The sequence below is a fragment of the Oncorhynchus clarkii genome, chromosome 2, assembly GCF_045791955.1.
Source record: "Oncorhynchus clarkii lewisi isolate Uvic-CL-2024 chromosome 2, UVic_Ocla_1.0, whole genome shotgun sequence".
Classification (NCBI taxonomy): domain Eukaryota; kingdom Metazoa; phylum Chordata; class Actinopteri; order Salmoniformes; family Salmonidae; genus Oncorhynchus; species Oncorhynchus clarkii.
Window position 1 is genome coordinate 95,824,055 of NC_092148.1, and position 23,293 is coordinate 95,847,347.

General features: G+C 44.8%; 1 protein-coding gene across 1 annotated transcript in view; it reads right to left on the reverse strand.

Annotated features, from left to right (window-relative positions):
- The window catches only part of LOC139376660 (von Willebrand factor), a 228,581-nt gene that overhangs the window by 170,931 nt on the left and 34,357 nt on the right, over window positions 1–23,293 (reverse strand). Inside the window, exons 17-18 of the mRNA XM_071119496.1 lie at window positions 10,648–10,745; window positions 10,125–10,276 (exon numbers count right to left, since the gene is read on the reverse strand). Of these exons, the coding sequence (XP_070975597.1) occupies window positions 10,125–10,276; window positions 10,648–10,745 (250 nt within the window). The remainder of the gene's footprint in view (window positions 1–10,124; window positions 10,277–10,647; window positions 10,746–23,293) is intronic.

A 23,293-nucleotide genomic window follows, 5' to 3' on the forward strand; every position in this document is an offset into this window, starting at 1 on the left:
GTTACAGACCAAACTCTAGTGACCAGGGAAAGGGTCAGGTTACAGACCAAACTCTGGGGACTAGGGTAAGTGTACAGTCCAAACTCTCTGGACCAGGGTAAGAGTACAGAACAAATTCTGGGGACATTGGTAAGGGTCAGGTTACAGACCAAACTCTGGGGACCAGGGTAAGGGACAGGTTACAGACCAAACTCTCGGGACCAGGGTTAGGGTCAGGTTACAGACCAAACTCTGGGGACCAGGGTAAGGGTACAGACCAAACTCTGGGGACGAGGGTCAGGGTACAGACCAACCTCTGGTGACCACGGTCAGGGTACAGACCAAACTCTCGGGACCAGGGTTAGGGTCAGGTTACAGACCAAACTATGGAGACCAGGGTCAGAATACAGACCAAACTCTGGGGACCAGGGTCAGTGTAAAGACCAAACTCTGTGTACCAGGGTCAGGATACAGACCAAACTCTGTGTACCAGGGTAAGGGTACAGACCAAACACTGTGGACCAGGGTAAGGGTACAGACCAAACTCTGGGGACCAGGGTCAGGGTACAGATCAAACTCTTGGGAGTAGGGTAAGGGTCCAGACCAAACTCTGGGGACCAGGGTAAGGGTCAGGTTACAGACCAAACTCTGGGGACCAGGGTAAGGGGCAGGTTACAGACCAAACTCTGGGGACCAGGGTCAGGATACAGACCAAACTCTGGGGACCAGGGTCAGGGTACAGACCAACCTCTGGGGACCACGATCAGGGTACAGACCAAACTCTGGGGACCAGGGTAAGGATACAGACCAAACTCTGGGGACCAGGGTCAGGGTACAGACCAATCTCTGGGGACCAGGATAAGGATACAGACCAAACTCTTGGGACCAGGATCAGGATACAGACCAAACTCTGGGGACTAGGGTAAATGTACAGACCAAACTCTGTGGACCAGGCTAAGGGTACAGACCAAACTCTGTGGACCACGGTCAGGGTACAGACCAGACTCTGGGGACTAGGGTAAGGGTACAGACCAACTCTGGGGACCATGTTAAGGGTTCGGTTACACACCAAACTCTGTGGACTAGGGTAAGGGTCAGGTTACAGACCAAACTCTGGGGACCAGGGTCAGGATACAGACCAAACTCTGGGGACCAGGGTAAGGATACAGACCAAACTCTGGGGACCAGGGTCAGGGTACAGACCAAACTCTGTGGACCAGGGTAAGGGTACAGACAAAACTGTGGGGACCACGGTCAGGGTACAGACCAAACTCTGAGGACCATGGTAAGGGTCCGGTTACAGACCAAACTCTGGGGACTAGGGTAAGGGTCAGGTTACAGACCAAACTCTGGGGACAAGGGTCAGGGTACAGACCAAACTCTGGGGACTAGGGTAAGGGTACAGTCCAAACTCTCTGGACCAGGATAAGGGTACAGAACAAACTCTGGGGACCAGGGTCAGGGTACAGACCAAACTCTGGGGACTAGGGTAAGGGTACAGACCAAGCTCTGGGGTCCATGGTAAGGATCAGGTTACAGACCAAACTCTGGTGACCAGGGTAAGGGTTAGGTTACAGACCAAACTCTGGTACAGACTAAACTCTGGGGACACTGGTCAGGTTACAGTCCAAACTCTGGGGAACAGGTTTAAGGTCAGGATGCAGACCAAACTATGGGGACCAGGGTCAGGATACAGACCAAACTCTGTGGACCAGGGAAAGGGTACAGACCAAACTCTGTGGACCACGGTCAGGGTACAGACCAGACTCTGGGGACTAGGGTAAGGGTACAGACCAAACTCTGGGGACCCTGGTAAGGGTCCGGTTACAGACCAAACTCTGGGGACTAGGGTAAGGGTCAGATTACAGACCAAACTCTGGGGACCAGGGTCAGGATACAGACCAAACTCTGGGGACCAGGGTAAGGATACAGACCAAACTCTGGGGACCAGGGTCAGGGTACAGACCAAACTCTGTGGACCAGGGTAAGGGTACAGACAAAACTCTGGGGACCACGGTCAGGGTACAGACCAAACTCTGTGGACCAGGGTAAGGGTACAGACAAAACTCTGGGGACCAGGGTCAGGGTACAGACCAAACTCTGGGGACTAGGGTAAGGGTACAGACCAAACTCTGGGGTCCATGGTAAGGCTCAGGTTACAGACCAAACTCTGGTGACCAGGGTAAGGGTCAGGTTACAGTCCAAACTCTGGGGAACAGGTTTAAGGTCAGGATACAGACCAAACTCTGGGGACCAGGGTCAGGATACGGACAAAACTCTGGGGACCCGGGCACGGGTACAGACCAAACTCTGTGGACCAGGGTCAGGGTACGGACAAAACTCTGGGGACCAGGGTAAGGGTACAGACCAAACTCTGTGGACCAGGGTCAGGGTACAGACCAAACTGTGGGGACTAGGGTAAGGGTTCAGTCCAAACTCTCTGGACCAGGGTCAGGGTACACACCAAACTCTGGGGACTAGGGTAAGGGTACAGACCAAACTCTGGGGACGAGGGTCAGGATACAGACAAACTCTGGGGACCCGTGTCATGATACAGACCAAACTCTGGGGACCAGGGTAAGGATACAGACCAAACTCTGGGGACCAGGGTCAGAATACTGACCAAACTCTGGGGACCAGGGTCAGTGTACAGACCAAACTCTGGGGACCAGGGTCAGGATACAGACCAAACTCTGGGGACCCGGGTCAGGATACAGACCAAACACTGGGCACCAGGGTCAGGATACAGACCAAAATCTGGGGACCAGGGTAAGGATACAGACCAAACTCTGGGGACCAGGGTCAGGGTACAGACCAAACTCTGTGGACCAGGGTAAGGGTACAGACAAAACTGTGGGGACCACGGTCAGGGTACAGACCAAACTCTGAGGACCATGGTAAGGGTCCGGTTACAGACCAAACTCTGGGGACTAGGGTAAGGGTCAGGTTACAGACCAAACTCTGGGGACAAGGGTCAGGGTACAGACCAAACTCTGGGGACTAGGGTAAGGGTACAGTCCAAACTCTCTGGACCAGGATAAGGGTACAGAACAAACTCTGGGGACCAGGGTCAGGGTACAGACCAAACTCTGGGGACTAGGGTAAGGGTACAGACCAAGCTCTGGGGTCCATGGTAAGGATCAGGTTACAGACCAAACTCTGGTGACCAGGGTAAGGGTTAGGTTACAGACCAAACTCTGGTACAGACTAAACTCTGGGGACACTGGTCAGGTTACAGTCCAAACTCTGGGGAACAGGTTTAAGGTCAGGATGCAGACCAAACTATGGGGACCAGGGTCAGGATACAGACCAAACTCTGTGGACCAGGGAAAGGGTACAGACCAAACTCTGTGGACCACGGTCAGGGTACAGACCAGACTCTGGGGACTAGGGTAAGGGTACAGACCAAACTCTGGGGACCCTGGTAAGGGTCCGGTTACAGACCAAACTCTGGGGACTAGGGTAAGGGTCAGATTACAGACCAAACTCTGGGGACCAGGGTCAGGATACAGACCAAACTCTGGGGACCAGGGTAAGGATACAGACCAAACTCTGGGGACCAGGGTCAGGGTACAGACCAAACTCTGTGGACCAGGGTAAGGGTACAGACAAAACTCTGGGGACCACGGTCAGGGTACAGACCAAACTCTGTGGACCAGGGTAAGGGTACAGACAAAACTCTGGGGACCAGGGTCAGGGTACAGACCAAACTCTGGGGACTAGGGTAAGGGTACAGACCAAACTCTGGGGTCCATGGTAAGGCTCAGGTTACAGACCAAACTCTGGTGACCAGGGTAAGGGTCAGGTTACAGTCCAAACTCTGGGGAACAGGTTTAAGGTCAGGATACAGACCAAACTCTGGGGACCAGGGTCAGGATACGGACAAAACTCTGGGGACCCGGGCACGGGTACAGACCAAACTCTGTGGACCAGGGTCAGGGTACGGACAAAACTCTGGGGACCAGGGTAAGGGTACAGACCAAACTCTGTGGACCAGGGTCAGGGTACAGACCAAACTGTGGGGACTAGGGTAAGGGTTCAGTCCAAACTCTCTGGACCAGGGTCAGGGTACACACCAAACTCTGGGGACTAGGGTAAGGGTACAGACCAAACTCTGGGGACGAGGGTCAGGATACAGACAAACTCTGGGGACCCGTGTCATGATACAGACCAAACTCTGGGGACCAGGGTAAGGATACAGACCAAACTCTGGGGACCAGGGTCAGAATACTGACCAAACTCTGGGGACCAGGGTCAGTGTACAGACCAAACTCTGGGGACCAGGGTCAGGATACAGACCAAACTCTGGGGACCCGGGTCAGGATACAGACCAAACACTGGGCACCAGGGTCAGGATACAGACCAAAATCTGGGGACAAGGGTCAGGGTACAGACCAAACTCTGGGGACCAGGATAAGGGTACAGACCAAACTCTGGGGACCAGGGTCAGGATACAGACCAAACTCTGGGGACCAGGGTCAGGATACAGACCAAACTCTATGGACCAGGGTAAGGGTACAGACCAAACTCTGTGGACCAGGGTCAGGGTACAGACCAAACTCTGGGGACTAGGGTAAGGGTACAGTCCAAACTCTCTGGACCAGGGTAAGGGTACAGACCAAACTCTGGGGACCATGGTAAGTGTCAGGTTACAGACCAAACTCTGGGGACCAGGGTAAGGGACAGGTTACAGACCAAACTCTCGGGACCAGGGTTAGGATCAGGTTACAGACCAAACTCTGTGGAACAGGGTAAGGGTACAGACAAAACTGTGGGGACCACGGTCAGGGTACAGACCAAACTCTGAGGACCATGGTAAGGGTCCGGTTACAGACCAAACTCTGGGGACTAGGGTAAGGGTCAGGTTACAGACCAAACTCTGGGGACAAGGGTCAGGGTACAGACCAAACTCTGGGGACTAGGGTAAGGGTACAGTCCAAACTCTCTGGACCAGGATAAGGGTACAGAACAAACTCTGGGGACCAGGGTCAGGGTACAGACCAAACTCTGGGGACTAGGGTAAGGGTACAGACCAAGCTCTGGGGTCCATGGTAAGGATCAGGTTACAGACCAAACTCTGGTGACCAGGGTAAGGGTTAGGTTACAGACCAAACTCTGGTACAGACTAAACTCTGGGGACACTGGTCAGGTTACAGTCCAAACTCTGGGGAACAGGTTTAAGGTCAGGATGCAGACCAAACTATGGGGACCAGGGTCAGGATACAGACCAAACTCTGTGGACCAGGGAAAGGGTACAGACCAAACTCTGTGGACCACGGTCAGGGTACAGACCAGACTCTGGGGACTAGGGTAAGGGTACAGACCAAACTCTGGGGACCCTGGTAAGGGTCCGGTTACAGACCAAACTCTGGGGACTAGGGTAAGGGTCAGATTACAGACCAAACTCTGGGGACCAGGGTCAGGATACAGACCAAACTCTGGGGACCAGGGTAAGGATACAGACCAAACTCTGGGGACCAGGGTCAGGGTACAGACCAAACTCTGTGGACCAGGGTAAGGGTACAGACAAAACTCTGGGGACCACGGTCAGGGTACAGACCAAACTCTGTGGACCAGGGTAAGGGTACAGACAAAACTCTGGGGACAAGGGTCAGGGTACAGACCAAACTCTGGGGACCAGGATAAGGGTACAGTCCAAACTCTGGGGACCAGGGTCAGGGTACAGACCAAACTCTGGGGACTAGGGTAAGGGTACAGACCAAACTCTGGGGTCCATGGTAAGGCTCAGGTTACAGACCAAACTCTGGTGACCAGGGTAAGGGTCAGGTTACAGACAAAACTCTGGTACAGACTAAACTCTGGGGACACTGGTCAGGTTACAGTCCAAACTCTGGGGAACAGGTTTAAGGTCAGGATACAGACCAAACTCTGGGGACCAGGGTCAGGATACGGACAAAACTCTGGGGACCCGGGCACGGGTACAGACCAAACTCTGTGGACCAGGGTCAGGGTACGGACAAAACTCTGGGGACCAGGGTAAGGGTACAGACCAAACTCTGTGGACCAGGGTCAGGGTACAGACCAAACTGTGGGGACTAGGGTAAGGGTTCAGTCCAAACTCTCTGGACCAGGGTCAGGGTACACACCAAACTCTGGGGACTAGGGTAAGGGTACAGACCAAACTCTGGGGACGAGGGTCAGGATACAGACAAACTCTGGGGACCCGTGTCATGATACAGACCAAACTCTGGGGACCAGGGTAAGGATACAGACCAAACTCTGGGGACCAGGGTCAGAATACTGACCAAACTCTGGGGACCAGGGTCAGTGTACAGACCAAACTCTGGGGACCAGGGTCAGGATACAGACCAAACTCTGGGGACCCGGGTCAGGATACAGACCAAACACTGGGCACCAGGGTCAGGATACAGACCAAAATCTGGGGACAAGGGTCAGGGTACAGACCAAACTCTGGGGACCAGGATAAGGGTACAGACCAAACTCTGGGGACCAGGGTCAGGATACAGACCAAACTCTGGGGACCAGGGTCAGGATACAGACCAAACTCTATGGACCAGGGTAAGGGTACAGACCAAACTCTGTGGACCAGGGTCAGGGTACAGACCAAACTCTGGGGACTAGGGTAAGGGTACAGTCGAAACTCTCTGGACCAGGGTAAGGGTACAGACCAAACTCTGGGGACCATGGTAAGTGTCAGGTTACAGACCAAACTCTGGGGACCAGGGTAAGGGACAGGTTACAGACCAAACTCTCGGGACCAGGGTTAGGATCAGGTTACAGACCAAACTCTGGGGACCTGGGTCAGGATACAGACCAATCTCTGGGGACCAGGGTCAGGATACAGACCAAACTCTGTGGATCAGGGTTAAGGGTACAGACCAAACTCTGTGGACCAGGGTCAGGGTACAGACCAAACTCTGGGGAGTAGGGTAAGGGTACAGACCAAACTCTGGGGACCATGGTAAGGGTCAGGTTACAGACCAAACTCTGGGGACCAGGGTAAGGGACAGGTTACAGACCAAACTCTGGGGACCTGGGTCAGGATACAGACCAAACTCTGGGGACCACGGTCAGGGTACAGACCAAACCCTGGGGACTAGGGTAAGGGTACAGACCAAACTCCGGGGACCAGCGTCAGGATACAGACCAAACTCTGGGGACCCGGGTCAGGATACAGACCAAACTCTGGGGACCAGGGTCAGGATACAGACCAAACTCTGGGGACCAGGGTCAGGGTAAAGACCAAACTCTGTGGACCAGGATAAGGGTCCAGACCAAACTCTGGGGACCAGGGTCAGGATACAGACCAAACTCTGTGGACCAGGGTAAGGGTACAGACCAAACTCTGGGGACTAGGGTAAGGGTACAGTCCAAACTCTCTGGACCAGGGTAAAGGTACAGACCAAACTCTGTGGACCAGGGTAAGGGTACAGACCAAACTCTGGGGACCAGGGTCAGGGTACAGACCAAACTCTGGGGACCATGGTAAGGGTCAGGTTACAGACCAAACTCTGGGGACCAGGGTAAGGGACAGGTTACAGACCAAACTCTGGGGACCAGGGTTAGGGTCAGGTTACAGACCAAACTCTGAGGACCAGGGTCAGGGTACAGATCAAACTCTGTGGACCAGGTTAAGGTTCAGAGTATGTGTGCTGCTGAATCAAATAATCACCTCATCATTATGCTTTGATTATTTGAATCAGCTGTGTAGTGCTAGGGCAATAACCAAGACTTGCTCCTTGGGGCGGCCCCAGGACCCAGTTTGGGAAACCATGACCTAGAGACAAATTACTGGGTGGCTTAGAATTTCTTAGTAAGGCCTAGACGATCAATAATTTCTACTGTTCTAATCCATTGTTACTCAGCCCTCTGTGTTTGAGTTTTTGACCACCCTATATTGGTCTCCAGCCCCAAATTTCTAAGGTGCTCCACTATGAGCTCTAAAGTGAACATACAACACAGTGGATCTGTCATCCTTCTGAATGTGGTATAGATGTCATTTAATTCTGAATTCTAGTTTTGTTTTGTGTCTCTCAATATAGAGTTTGTGACAAACAAGGCACTCAATCATATAAAACACATTTACAGTATCCTGTTGGACTTTCTGCCTGATTGGAGCCCCGAATGCCTATTGGACACCAGCGCCTGAGAATAAGATCAGGCGCTGATCTAAAAACCCTGTATTGTATGTAGGTTAGCAGATGGTTAACAGTTAACTACCTAAAGTGCCAATAGAATCTGAAACAATCTAGATATAGGCACTTGCCTAGAATGGAAACATCCCTTATGAACACAGCAAAATAGTTCATTACACAAAGCATCATGCCATCATAATGGAAACATGAAATAATGAAACATGAAATAATAAGAAATAAGAATTTAAAGTCATAAGACATGGCCAGATATTGAATTATTAACACATACTAACTACACTACAGCCTCTGAATGAGTGTCAATTTCAGGGTCAGGTTTGGGGATAGTGTTGGGGCCAGGTTGGGGCCAGGTTTGAGCTCAGAGTCAGGGTTAGGTTAGAGGAAAATTTACCTCAAAGAGGACAGGCAATGCAGAGACACATGTTCTCTAATTCTATTGCTCCTAGCAAAACATCTTTATAAAAGTTGTTATGTGAGAGGTAAGAAAACAGCCAAGTCTTAGTAACCTCTAGGTGCTGGGGTTAGGGTTAGGGCAAGGATAAAATGCAAGGCTTAGTAGCTAGGTGCTGGGGTTAGGTTTAAGGTGAAGGCGGGGTTCGAATTAGGGCCAGGTTTAAGGTTAAGGTAACAGCTGGTGCAAAGGTTAGGTTCGGGTTAAGGTTATGGCCAAGACCTGCTCTTTAACCTCTGTCTAAATGCAATCTTCATGAGTGTTGAGGTCACAGAGAACAACCGAGCAGTACCCTGTCTTCTCCGAACTGTCCGGCAGATGGAGACAGAAGCTCCTATGTGAACTAGCAGTCCACCTGTCTTCTCCAAACTGTCCAGCAGGTGGAGACAGAGGCTCCTATGTGAACTAGCAGTCCACCTGTCTTCTCCAAACTGTCCAGCAGATGGAGCCAGAGGCTCCTATATGTCCATGGATTTCTCTAATACTTGTCATTCAGACCTGTGGGATCAATACAACATTTGGAGAAGACAGGGTACTGCTAGTTTGTTCTCTGTGACCTCTACACTCATGAAGATTGCATTTAGACAGACAAAGGAGAAGATTGTGGACTACAGGAAAAAGAGGACTGAGCACGCTCCCATCCTCATCGATGCTGCTACAGTGGAGCAGGTTGAGAGCTTCAAGTTCCTTGGTATCCACATCACCAACAAACTAACATGGTCCAAACACACTAAGACAGTCGTGAAGAGTGCACAACAAAACATATTCCCCCTCAGGACAGTGAAAAGATTTGGCATGGGTCCTCAGATCCTCAAAAGGCTCTACAGCTGCACCATCAAGAGCATCCTGACTGGTTTTATCACTGCATGGTATGCCAACTGCTCGGCCTCCGACCGCAAGCACTGCAGAGGGTAGTGCGAACGGCCGTATACATCACTGGGAAAAGCTTCCTGCCATCCAGGACCTCTATACCAGGCGGTGTCAGAGGAAGGCCCCAAAAATGGTCAAAGGCTCCAGCCATCCTAGTCATAGACTGTTCTCTCTGCTACCTCACAGTAAGCGGTAACGGAGAGCCAAGTCTAGGTCCAAGAGGCTTCTAAACAGATTCTACCCCTAAGCCATAAGACTCCTGAACACCTAATCAGGGTCGGGGTCAGGGTTAGGGTCAGGGTCGGGTCGGGGTTAGGGTCAAGGATTGAGGTTGCGGTCAGAGCTAGGGTTTGGCTTGGGGTCAGAGTTAGGGTTAGGTTTAGGTTTATAGTAGGGTTAAGGTCAGGATCAGGGTCAGGGTCAGGTCAGGGTTAGGGTCAAGGTCGGGGTTGGGGTTAGGGTTGGGGTCAGAGTTAGGGTTAGGGTCAGGGTAAGGGTTAGGGTAAGGGTTAGGGTCAGGACGTGGTTGGTTTTAGGGTGGGGGTTAAGGTTAAGGTTAAGGTTAAGGTTGGAGTTAGTGTCAGGGTAAGGGTCAGGGTTGGGGTTAAGGTCAGGGTTGGGGTTAGGGTCAGGGTTGGGGTTAGGACCAGGGTTGGGGTTAGGGTTGAGGTTAGGGTCAGTGTACGTACCGTGCCGTTGGGACAGAGACACCCGGGGATACAAGCCAGACTGAGACAGGGTAAGTCCAGATTCTGACAGGTTCTAGAACACTCCAGACCCTCCTCCCCTCCCTCACACCCAACACGCCTCAGAGGGGGGACACAGGTAGCCGCACGGCGCTCTGGACACATAAACACATATAAAGCTCAGGACCTAGAAAGTTATATTGTACGAGAAATTCTACTTTTAAGAATATTACTTTTAACAATATAATAAAATATGTATTACTTTTAACAATATAGTATATATTAATATATAATACTTTTTTAGTTCATGCAGAGATATTAAATACACACACACACACACACACACACACACACACACACACACAGACAAACTCACAGACTCACTCATGCATGCACACGTACACAGACAGACAGACAGACAGACAGACAGACAGACAGACAGACAGACAGACAGACAGACAAGCACACACACTCACTCAGGTATGCACACGCCACACACACACACAGACACACAGACACACAATACCTCTGGAGGGTGGCTGGTCGTCCTGGAAGAACATGTCAGACAGCATAACTCCACTCATCTCAGTAGAGCTGCAGCTCATAGATCCGTTCTCACAGTAACTACACGCACACACACACAAAAACACACAAACACACACAAACACGCACACACACATGTCAGTTTGAGTAAAAGTGTGTTTGAGTGTGTGCTTTATTCTATAGCTAGAGGACTAGAGTCAAGTATAATTTCTGTCTTTATCTGTTGTGGTCTAGTACTGTCTTTATCTGTTGTGGTCTAGTACTGTCTTTATCTGTTGTGGTCTAGTACTGTCTTTATCTGTTGTGGTCTAGTACTGTCTTTATCTGTTGTGGTCTAGTACTGTCTTTATCTGTTGTGGTCTAGTACTGTCTTTATCTGTTGTGGTAATGTACTGTCTTTATCTGTTGTGGTCTAGTACTGTCTTTATCTGTTGTGGTCTAGTACTGTCTTTATCTGCTGTGGTCTAGTACTGTCTTTATCTGTTGTGGTCAAGTACTGTCTTTCTGTCTTTATCTGTTGTGGTCTAGTACTGTCTTTATCTGTTGTGGTCTAGTACTGTTTTCATCTGTTGTGGTCTAGTACTGTCTTTATCTGTTGTGGTCTAGTACTGTCTTCATCTGTTGTGGTCTAGTACTGTCTTTATCTGTTGTGGTCATGTACTGTCTTTATCTGTTGTGGTCTAGTACTGTCTTTATCTGTTGTGGTCTAGTACTGTCTTTATCTGCTGTGGTCTAGTACTGTCTTAATCTGTTGTGGTCTAGTACTGTCTATATCAGTTGTGGTCTAGTACTGTCTTTATTTGTTGTGGTCTAGTACTGTCTTTATCTGTTGTGGTCGAGTACTGTCTTTATCTGTTATGGTCTTGTACTGTCTGTCTGTCTTTATCTGTTGTGGTCTAGTACTGTCTTTCTGTCTTTATCTGTTGTGGTCTAGTACTGTCTTTATCTGTTGTGGCCTAGTACTGTCTATACCTGTTGTGGTCTTGTAAAGTCTGTCTGTCTTTATCTGTTGTGGTATAGTACTGTCTTTCTGTCTTTATCTGTTGTGGTCTAGTACTGTCTTTATCTGTTGTGGTCTAGTACTGTCTTTATCTGTTGTTGTCTAGTACTGTCTTTATCTGTTGTTGTCTAATACTCTCTTTATCTATGTCGCCTAGAACTGTCTTTATCTGTTGTGGTCTAGTACTGTGTTTATCTGTTGTGGTCTATTACTGTCTTTATCTGTTGTGGTCTAGTACTGTCTTTCTGTCTTTATCTGTTGTGGTCTAGTACTGTCTTTATCTGTTGTGTTCTAGTACTGTCTTTATCTGTTATGGTCTAGTACTGTCTTTATCTGTTGTGGTCTAGTACTGTCTTTATTTGTTGTGGTCTAGTACTGTCTTTATCTGTTGTGGTCAAGTACTGTCTTTATCTGTTGTGGTCTAGTACTGTCTTTATCTGTTGTGGTCTAGTACTGTCTTTATCTGTTGTGGTCATGTACTGTCTTTATCTGTTGTGGTCTAGTACTGTCTTTATCTGTTGAGGTCTAGTACTGTCTTTATCTGCTGTGGTCTAGTACTGTCTCTCTGTCTTTATCTGTTTTGGTCTAGTACTGTCTTTATCTGTTGTGGTCTAGTACTGTCTTCATCTGTTGTGGTCTAGCACTGTCTTTATCTGTTGTGGTCTAGTACTGTCTTTATCTGTTGTGGTCTAATACTGTCTTTATCTGTTGTGGTCATGTAATGTCTGTCTGTCTTTATCTGTTGTGGTCTAGTACTGTCTTTCTGTCTTTATCTGTTGTGGTCTATTACTGTCTTTTTGTTGTTGTCGCCTAGTACTGTCTTTATCTGTTGAGGTCTAGTACTGTCTTTATCTGCTGTGGTCTAGTACTGTCTTTATCTGTTGTGGTCTAGTACTGTCTTTATCTGTTGTGGTCTAGAAATGTCTCTCTGTCTTTATCTGTTGTGGTCTAGTACTGTCTTTATCTGTTGTGGTCTAGTACTGTCTTCATCTGTTGTGGTCTAGCACTGTCTTCATCTGTTGTGGTCTAGTGCTGTCTTTATCTGTTGTGGTCTAATACTGTCTTTATCTGTTGTGGTCATGTACTGTCTTTATCTGTTGTGGTCTAGTACTGTCTTTATCTGTTGTGGTCTAGTACTGTCTTTATCTGCTGGGGTCTAGTACTGTCTTTATCTGTTGTGGTCTAGTACTGTATTTATTTGTTGTGGTCTAGTACTGTCTTTATCTGTTGTGGTCGAGTACTGTCTTTATCTGTTGTGGTCTTGTACTGTCTGTCTGTCTTTATCTGTTGTGGTCTAGTACTGTCTTTCTGTCTTTATCTGTTGTGGTCTATTACTGTCTTTTTGTTGTTGTCGCCTAGTACCGTCTTTATATGTTGTGGTCTAGTACTGTCTTTATCTGTTGTGGCCTAGTACTGTCTATACCTGTTGTGGTCTTGTACTGTCTGTCTGTCTTTATCTGTTGTGGTATAGTACTGTCTTTCTGTCTTTATCTGTTGTGGTCTAGTACTGTCTTTATCTGTTGTGGTCTAGTACTGTCTTTATCTGTTGTTGTCTAGTACTGTCTTTATCTGTTGTGGTCTAGTACTGTCTTTATCTGTTGTTGTCTAATACTCTCTTTATCTATGTCGCCTAGAACTGTCTTTATCTGTTGTGGTCTAGTACTGTGTATAGCTGTTGTGGTCTAGTACTGTCTATAGCTGTTGTGGTCTTGTACTGTCTGTCTGTCTTCATCTGTTGTGGTCTAGTACTGTCTTTATCTGATGTGGTCTAGTACTGTCTTTATCTGTTGTGTTCTATTACTGTCTTTATCTGTTGTGGTCTAGTACTGTCTTTCTGTCTTTATCTGTTGTGGTCTAGTACTGTCTTTATCTGTTGTGTTCTAGTACTGTCTTTATCTGTTATGGTCTAGTACTGTCTTTATCTGTTGTGGTCTAGTAGTGTCTTTATCTGTTGTTGTCTAGTACTGTCTTTATCTGTTGTGGTCTATTACTGTCTTTATCTGTTGTGGTCTAGTACTGTCTATAGCTGTTGTGGTCTTGTACTGTCTGTCTGTCTTCATCTGTTGTGGTCTAGTACTGTCTTTATCTGATGTGGTCTAGTACTGTCTTTATCTGTTGTGGTCTAGCACTGTCTTTATCTGTTGTGGTCTAGTACTGTCTTTATCTGTTGAGGTCTAGTACTGTCTTTATCTGCTGTGGTCTAGTACTGTCTCTCTGTCTTTATCTGTTTTGGTCTAGTACTGTCTTTATCTGTTGTGGTCTAGTACTGTCTTCATCTGTTGTGGTCTAGCACTGTCTTTATCTGTTGTGGTCTAGTACTGTCTTTATCTGTTGTGGTCTAATACTGTCTTTATCTGTTGTGGTCATGTAATGTCTGTCTGTCTTTATCTGTTGTGGTCTAGTACTGTCTTTCTGTCTTTATCTGTTGTGGTCTATTACTGTCTTTTTGTTGTTGTCGCCTAGTACTGTCTTTATCTGTTGAGGTCTAGTACTGTCTTTATCTGCTGTGGTCTAGTACTGTCTTTATCTGTTGTGGTCTAGTACTGTCTTTATCTGTTGTGGTCTAGAAATGTCTCTCTGTCTTTATCTGTTGTGGTCTAGTACTGTCTTTATCTGTTGTGGTCTAGTACTGTCTTCATCTGTTGTGGTCTAGCACTGTCTTCATCTGTTGTGGTCTAGTGCTGTCTTTATCTGTTGTGGTCTAATACTGTCTTTATCTGTTGTGGTCATGTACTGTCTTTATCTGTTGTGGTCTAGTACTGTCTTTATCTGTTGTGGTCTAGTACTGTCTTTATCTGCTGGGGTCTAGTACTGTCTTTATCTGTTGTGGTCTAGTACTGTATTTATTTGTTGTGGTCTAGTACTGTCTTTATCTGTTGTGGTCGAGTACTGTCTTTATCTGTTGTGGTCTTGTACTGTCTGTCTGTCTTTATCTGTTGTGGTCTAGTACTGTCTTTCTGTCTTTATCTGTTGTGGTCTATTACTGTCTTTTTGTTGTTGTCGCCTAGTACTGTCTTTATCTGTTGAGGTCTAGTACTGTCTTTATCTGCTGTGGTCTAGTACTGTCTTTATCTGTTGTGGTCTAGTACTGTCTTTATCTGTTGTGGTCTAGAAATGTCTCTCTGTCTTTATCTGTTGTGGTCTAGTACTGTCTTTATCTGTTGTGGTCTAGTACTGTCTTCATCTGTTGTGGTCTAGCACTGTCTTCATCTGTTGTGGTCTAGTGCTGTCTTTATCTGTTGTGGTCTAATACTGTCTTTATCTGTTGTGGTCATGTACTGTCTTTATCTGTTGTGGTCTAGTACTGTCTTTATCTGTTGTGGTCTAGTACTGTCTTTATCTGCTGGGGTCTAGTACTGTCTTTATCTGTTGTGGTCTAGTACTGTATTTATTTGTTGTGGTCTAGTACTGTCTTTATCTGTTGTGGTCGAGTACTGTCTTTATCTGTTGTGGTCTTGTACTGTCTGTCTGTCTTTATCTGTTGTGGTCTAGTACTGTCTTTCTGTCTTTATCTGTTGTGGTCTATTACTGTCTTTTTGTTGTTGTCGCCTAGTACCGTCTTTATCTGTTGTGGTCTAGTACTGTCTTTATCTGTTGTGGCCTAGTACTGTCTATACCTGTTGTGGTCTTGTACTGTCTGTCTGTCTTTATCTGTTGTGGTATAGTACTGTCTTTCTGTCTTTATCTGTTGTGGTCTAGTACTGTCTTTATCTCTTGTGGTCTAGTACTGTCTCTATCTGTTGTTGTCTAGTACTGTCTTTATCTGTTGTGGTCTAGTACTGTCTTTATCTGTTGTTGTCTAATACTCTCTTTATCTATGTCGCCTAGAACTGTCTTTATCTGTTGTGGTCTAGTACTGTGTATAGCTGTTGTGGTCTAGTACTGTCTATAGCTGTTGTGGTCTTGTTCCTCTCTGTCTGTCTTCATCTGTTGTGGTCTAGTACTGTCTTTATCTGTTGTGGTCTAGTACTGTCTTCATCTGTTGTGGTCTAGCACTGTCTTTATCTGTTGTGGTCTAGTACTGTCTATATCTGTTGTGGTCTAATACTGTCTTTATCTGTTGTGGTCATGTAATGTCTGTCTGTCTTTATCTGTTGTGGTCTAGTACTGTCTTTCTGTCTTTATCTGTTGTGGTCTATTACTGTCTTTTTGTTGTTGTCGCCTAGTACTGTCTTTATCTGTTGAGGTCTAGTACTGTCTTTATCTGCTGTGGTCTAGTACTGTCTTTATCTGTTGTGGTCTAGTACTGTCTTTATCTGTTGTGGTCTAGAAATGTCTCTCTGTCTTTATCTGTTGTGGTCTAGTACTGTCTTTATCTGTTGTGGTCTAGTACTGTCTTCATCTGTTGTGGTCTAGCACTGTCTTCATCTGTTGTGGTCTAGTGCTGTCTTTATCTGTTGTGGTCTAATACTGTCTTTATCTGTTGTGGTCATGTACTGTCTTTATCTGTTGTGGTCTAGTACTGTCTTTATCTGTTGTGGTCTAGTACTGTCTTTATCTGCTGGGGTCTAGTACTGTCTTTATCTGTTGTGGTCTAGTACTGTATTTATTTGTTGTGGTCTAGTACTGTCTTTATCTGTTGTGGTCGAGTACTGTCTTTATCTGTTGTGGTCTTGTACTGTCTGTCTGTCTTTATCTGTTGTGGTCTAGTACTGTCTTTCTGTCTTTATCTGTTGTGGTCTATTACTGTCTTTTTGTTGTTGTCGCCTAGTACCGTCTTTATCTGTTGTGGTCTAGTACTGTCTTTATCTGTTGTGGCCTAGTACTGTCTATACCTGTTGTGGTCTTGTACTGTCTGCCTGTCTTTATCTGTTGTGGTATAGTACTGTCTTTCTGTCTTTATCTGTTGTGGTCTAGTACTGTCTTTATCTCTTGTGGTCTAGTACTGTCTCTATCTGTTGTTGTCTAGTACTGTCTTTATCTGTTGTGGTCTAGTACTGTCTTTATCTGTTGTTGTCTAATACTCTCTTTATCTATGTCGCCTAGAACTGTCTTTATCTGTTGTGGTCTAGTACTGTGTATAGCTGTTGTGGTCTAGTACTGTCTATAGCTGTTGTGGTCTTGTTCCTCTCTGTCTGTCTTCATCTGTTGTGGTCTAGTACTGTCTTTATCTGATGTGGTCTAGTACTGTCTTTATCTGTTGTGTTCTATTACTGTCTTTATCTGTTGTGGTCTAGTACTGTCTTTCTGTCTTTATCTGTTGTGGTCTAGTACTGTCTTTATCTGTTGTGTTCTAGTACTGTCTTTATCTGTTATGGTCTAGTACTGTCTTTATCTGTTGTGGTCTAGTAGTGTCTTTATCTGTTGTTGTCTAGTACTGTCTTTATCTGTTGTGGTCTATTACTGTCTTTATCTGTTGTGGTCTAGTACTGTCTATAGCTGTTGTGGTCTTGTACTGTCTGTCTGTCTTCATCTGTTGTGGTCTAGTACTGTCTTTATCTGATGTGGTCTAGTACTGTCTTTATCTGTTGTGGTCTATTACTGTCTTTATCTGTTGTGGTCTAGTACTGTCTTTCTGTCTTTATCTGTTGTGGTCAAGTACTGTCTTTATCTGTTGTGTTCTAGTACTGTCTTTATCTGTTATGGTCTAGTACTGTCTTTATCTGTTGTTGTCTAGTACTGTCTTTATATGTTGTGGTCTAGTACTGTCTTTATCTGTTGTGGTCTAGTACTGTCTTTATCTGTTGTGGTCTAGTACTGTCTTTCTGTTGTGGTCTAGTACTGTCTTTATCTGTTGTGGTCATGTACTGTCTTTATCTGTTGTGGTCTAGTACTGTCTTTATCTGTTGAGGTCTAGTACTGTCTTTATCTGCTGTGGTCTAGTACTGTCTTTATCTGTTGTGGTCTAGTACTGTCTTTATCTGTTGTGGTCTAGTACTGTCTTTATCTGTTGTGGTCTAGTACTGTCTTTATCTGTTGTGGTCTAGTACTGTCTTCATCTGTTGTGGTCTAGCACTGTCTTTATCTGTTGTGGTCTAGTACTGTCTTTATCTGTTGTGGTCTAGTACTGTCTTTTTCTGTTGTGGTCATGTACTGTCTTTATCTGTTGTGGTCTAGTACTGTCTTTATCTGTTGTGTTCTAGTACTGTCTTTATCTGCTGTGGTCTAGTACTGTCTTTATCTGTTGTGGTCTAGTACTGTCTTTATCTGTTGTGGTCTAGTACTGTATTTATTTGTTGTGGTCTAGTACTGTCTTTATCTGTTGTGGTCGAGTACTGTCTTTATCTGTTATGGTCTTGTACTGTCTGTCTGTCTTTATCTGTTGTGGTCTAGTACTGTCTTTCTGTCTTTATCTGTTGTGGTCTATTACTGTCTTTTTGTTGTTGTCGCCTAGTACTGTCTTTATCTGTTGAGGTCTAGTACTGTCTTTATCTGCTGTGGTCTAGTACTGTCTTTATCTGTTGTGGTCTAGTACTGTCTTTATCTGTTGTGGTCTAGAAATGTCTCTCTGTCTTTATCTGTTGTGGTCTAGTACTGTCTTTATCTGTTGTGGTCTAGTACTGTCTTCATCTGTTGTGGTCTAGCACTGTCTTCATCTGTTGTGGTCTAGTGCTGTCTTTATCTGTTGTGGTCTAATACTGTCTTTATCTGTTGTGGTCATGTACTGTCTTTATCTGTTGTGGTCTAGTACTGTCTTTATCTGTTGTGGTCTAGTACTGTCTTTATCTGCTGGGGTCTAGTACTGTCTTTATCTGTTGTGGTCTAGTACTGTATTTATTTGTTGTGGTCTAGTACTGTCTTTATCTGTTGTGGTCGAGTACTGTCTTTATCTGTTGTGGTCTTGTACTGTCTGTCTGTCTTTATCTGTTGTGGTATAGTACTGTCTTTCTGTCTTTATCTGTTGTGGTCTAGTACTGTCTTTATCTCTTGTGGTCTAGTACTGTCTCTATCTGTTGTTGTCTAGTACTGTCTTTATCTGTTGTGGTCTAGTACTGTCTTTATCTGTTGTTGTCTAATACTCTCTTTATCTATGTCGCCTAGAACTGTCTTTATCTGTTGTGGTCTAGTACTGTGTATAGCTGTTGTGGTCTAGTACTGTCTATAGCTGTTGTGGTCTTGTTCCTCTCTGTCTGTCTTCATCTGTTGTGGTCTAGTACTGTCTTTATCTGTTGTGGTCTAGTACTGTCTTCATCTGTTGTGGTCTAGCACTGTCTTTATCTGTTGTGGTCTAGTACTGTCTATATCTGTTGTGGTCTAATACTGTCTTTATCTGTTGTGGTCATGTAATGTCTGTCTGTCTTTATCTGTTGTGGTCTAGTACTGTCTTTCTGTCTTTATCTGTTGTGGTCTATTACTGTCTTTTTGTTGTTGTCGCCTAGTACTGTCTTTATCTGTTGAGGTCTAGTACTGTCTTTATCTGCTGTGGTCTAGTACTGTCTTTATCTGTTGTGGTCTAGTACTGTCTTTATCTGTTGTGGTCTAGAAATGTCTCTCTGTCTTTATCTGTTGTGGTCTAGTACTGTCTTTATCTGTTGTGGTCTAGTACTGTCTTCATCTGTTGTGGTCTAGCACTGTCTTCATCTGTTGTGGTCTAGTGCTGTCTTTATCTGTTGTGGTCTAATACTGTCTTTATCTGTTGTGGTCATGTACTGTCTTTATCTGTTGTGGTCTAGTACTGTCTTTATCTGTTGTGGTCTAGTACTGTCTTTATCTGCTGGGGTCTAGTACTGTCTTTATCTGTTGTGGTCTAGTACTGTATTTATTTGTTGTGGTCTAGTACTGTCTTTATCTGTTGTGGTCGAGTACTGTCTTTATCTGTTGTGGTCTTGTACTGTCTGTCTGTCTTTATCTGTTGTGGTCTAGTACTGTCTTTCTGTCTTTATCTGTTGTGGTCTATTACTGTCTTTTTGTTGTTGTCGCCTAGTACTGTCTTTATCTGTTGAGGTCTAGTACTGTCTTTATCTGCTGTGGTCTAGTACTGTCTTTATCTGTTGTGGTCTAGTACTGTCTTTATCTGTTGTGGTCTAGAAATGTCTCTCTGTCTTTATCTGTTGTGGTCTAGTACTGTCTTTATCTGTTGTGGTCTAGTACTGTCTTCATCTGTTGTGGTCTAGCACTGTCTTCATCTGTTGTGGTCTAGTGCTGTCTTTATCTGTTGTGGTCTAATACTGTCTTTATCTGTTGTGGTCATGTACTGTCTTTATCTGTTGTGGTCTAGTACTGTCTTTATCTGTTGTGGTCTAGTACTGTCTTTATCTGCTGGGGTCTAGTACTGTCTTTATCTGTTGTGGTCTAGTACTGTATTTATTTGTTGTGGTCTAGTACTGTCTTTATCTGTTGTGGTCGAGTACTGTCTTTATCTGTTGTGGTCTTGTACTGTCTGTCTGTCTTTATCTGTTGTGGTCTAGTACTGTCTTTCTGTCTTTATCTGTTGTGGTCTATTACTGTCTTTTTGTTGTTGTCGCCTAGTACCGTCTTTATCTGTTGTGGTCTAGTACTGTCTTTATCTGTTGTGGCCTAGTACTGTCTATACCTGTTGTGGTCTTGTACTGTCTGTCTGTCTTTATCTGTTGTGGTATAGTACTGTCTTTCTGTCTTTATCTGTTGTGGTCTAGTACTGTCTTTATCTCTTGTGGTCTAGTACTGTCTCTATCTGTTGTTGTCTAGTACTGTCTTTATCTGTTGTGGTCTAGTACTGTCTTTATCTGTTGTTGTCTAATACTCTCTTTATCTATGTCGCCTAGAACTGTCTTTATCTGTTGTGGTCTAGTACTGTGTATAGCTGTTGTGGTCTAGTACTGTCTATAGCTGTTGTGGTCTTGTTCCTCTCTGTCTGTCTTCATCTGTTGTGGTCTAGTACTGTCTTTATCTGTTGTGGTCTAGTACTGTCTTCATCTGTTGTGGTCTAGCACTGTCTTTATCTGTTGTGGTCTAGTACTGTCTATATCTGTTGTGGTCTAATACTGTCTTTATCTGTTGTGGTCATGTAATGTCTGTCTGTCTTTATCTGTTGTGGTCTAGTACTGTCTTTCTGTCTTTATCTGTTGTGGTCTATTACTGTCTTTTTGTTGTTGTCGCCTAGTACTGTCTTTATCTGTTGAGGTCTAGTACTGTCTTTATCTGCTGTGGTCTAGTACTGTCTTTATCTGTTGTGGTCTAGTACTGTCTTTATCTGTTGTGGTCTAGAAATGTCTCTCTGTCTTTATCTGTTGTGGTCTAGTACTGTCTTTATCTGTTGTGGTCTAGTACTGTCTTCATCTGTTGTGGTCTAGCACTGTCTTCATCTGTTGTGGTCTAGTGCTGTCTTTATCTGTTGTGGTCTAATACTGTCTTTATCTGTTGTGGTCATGTACTGTCTTTATCTGTTGTGGTCTAGTACTGTCTTTATCTGTTGTGGTCTAGTACTGTCTTTATCTGCTGGGGTCTAGTACTGTCTTTATCTGTTGTGGTCTAGTACTGTATTTATTTGTTGTGGTCTAGTACTGTCTTTATCTGTTGTGGTCGAGTACTGTCTTTATCTGTTGTGGTCTTGTACTGTCTGTCTGTCTTTATCTGTTGTGGTCTAGTACTGTCTTTCTGTCTTTATCTGTTGTGGTCTATTACTGTCTTTTTGTTGTTGTCGCCTAGTACCGTCTTTATCTGTTGTGGTCTAGTACTGTCTTTATCTGTTGTGGCCTAGTACTGTCTATACCTGTTGTGGTCTTGTACTGTCTGCCTGTCTTTATCTGTTGTGGTATAGTACTGTCTTTCTGTCTTTATCTGTTGTGGTCTAGTACTGTCTTTATCTCTTGTGGTCTAGTACTGTCTCTATCTGTTGTTGTCTAGTACTGTCTTTATCTGTTGTGGTCTAGTACTGTCTTTATCTGTTGTTGTCTAATACTCTCTTTATCTATGTCGCCTAGAACTGTCTTTATCTGTTGTGGTCTAGTACTGTGTATAGCTGTTGTGGTCTAGTACTGTCTATAGCTGTTGTGGTCTTGTTCCTCTCTGTCTGTCTTCATCTGTTGTGGTCTAGTACTGTCTTTATCTGATGTGGTCTAGTACTGTCTTTATCTGTTGTGTTCTATTACTGTCTTTATCTGTTGTGGTCTAGTACTGTCTTTCTGTCTTTATCTGTTGTGGTCTAGTACTGTCTTTATCTGTTGTGTTCTAGTACTGTCTTTATCTGTTATGGTCTAGTACTGTCTTTATCTGTTGTGGTCTAGTAGTGTCTTTATCTGTTGTTGTCTAGTACTGTCTTTATCTGTTGTGGTCTATTACTGTCTTTATCTGTTGTGGTCTAGTACTGTCTATAGCTGTTGTGGTCTTGTACTGTCTGTCTGTCTTCATCTGTTGTGGTCTAGTACTGTCTTTATCTGATGTGGTCTAGTACTGTCTTTATCTGTTGTGGTCTATTACTGTCTTTATCTGTTGTGGTCTAGTACTGTCTTTCTGTCTTTATCTGTTGTGGTCAAGTACTGTCTTTATCTGTTGTGTTCTAGTACTGTCTTTATCTGTTATGGTCTAGTACTGTCTTTATCTGTTGTTGTCTAGTACTGTCTTTATATGTTGTGGTCTAGTACTGTCTTTATCTGTTGTGGTCTAGTACTGTCTTTATCTGTTGTGGTCTAGTACTGTCTTTCTGTTGTGGTCTAGTACTGTCTTTATCTGTTGTGGTCATGTACTGTCTTTATCTGTTGTGGTCTAGTACTGTCTTTATCTGTTGAGGTCTAGTACTGTCTTTATCTGCTGTGGTCTAGTACTGTCTTTATCTGTTGTGGTCTAGTACTGTCTTTATCTGTTGTGGTCTAGTACTGTCTTTATCTGTTGTGGTCTAGTACTGTCTTTATCTGTTGTGGTCTAGTACTGTCTTCATCTGTTGTGGTCTAGCACTGTCTTTATCTGTTGTGGTCTAGTACTGTCTTTATCTGTTGTGGTCTAGTACTGTCTTTTTCTGTTGTGGTCATGTACTGTCTTTATCTGTTGTGGTCTAGTACTGTCTTTATCTGTTGTGTTCTAGTACTGTCTTTATCTGCTGTGGTCTAGTACTGTCTTTATCTGTTGTGGTCTAGTACTGTCTTTATCTGTTGTGGTCTAGTACTGTATTTATTTGTTGTGGTCTAGTACTGTCTTTATCTGTTGTGGTCGAGTACTGTCTTTATCTGTTATGGTCTTGTACTGTCTGTCTGTCTTTATCTGTTGTGGTCTAGTACTGTCTTTCTGTCTTTATCTGTTGTGGTCTATTACTGTCTTTTTGTTGTTGTCGCCTAGTACTGTCTTTATCTGTTGTGGTCTAGTACTGTCTTTATCTGTTGTGGCCTAGTACTGTCTATACCTGTTGTGGTCTTGTACTGTCTGTCTGTCTTTCTCTGTTGTGGTATAGTACTGTCTTTCTGTCTTTATCTGTTGTGGTCTAGAACTGTCTTTATCTGTTGTGGTCTAGTACTGTCTTTATCTGTTGTGGTCTAGTACTGTCTTTATCTGTTGTGGTCTAGTACTGTCTTTATCTGTTGTGGTCTAGTACTGTCTTTATCTGTTGTGGTCTAGTACTGTCTTTATCTTTTGTGGTCTAGTACTGTCTTTATCTGTTGTGGTCATTTACTGTCTTTATCTGTTGTGGTCTAGTACTGTCTTTATCTGTTGAGGTCTAGTACTGTCTTTATCTGCTGTGGTCTAGTACTGTCTTTATCTGTTGTGGTCTAGTACTGTC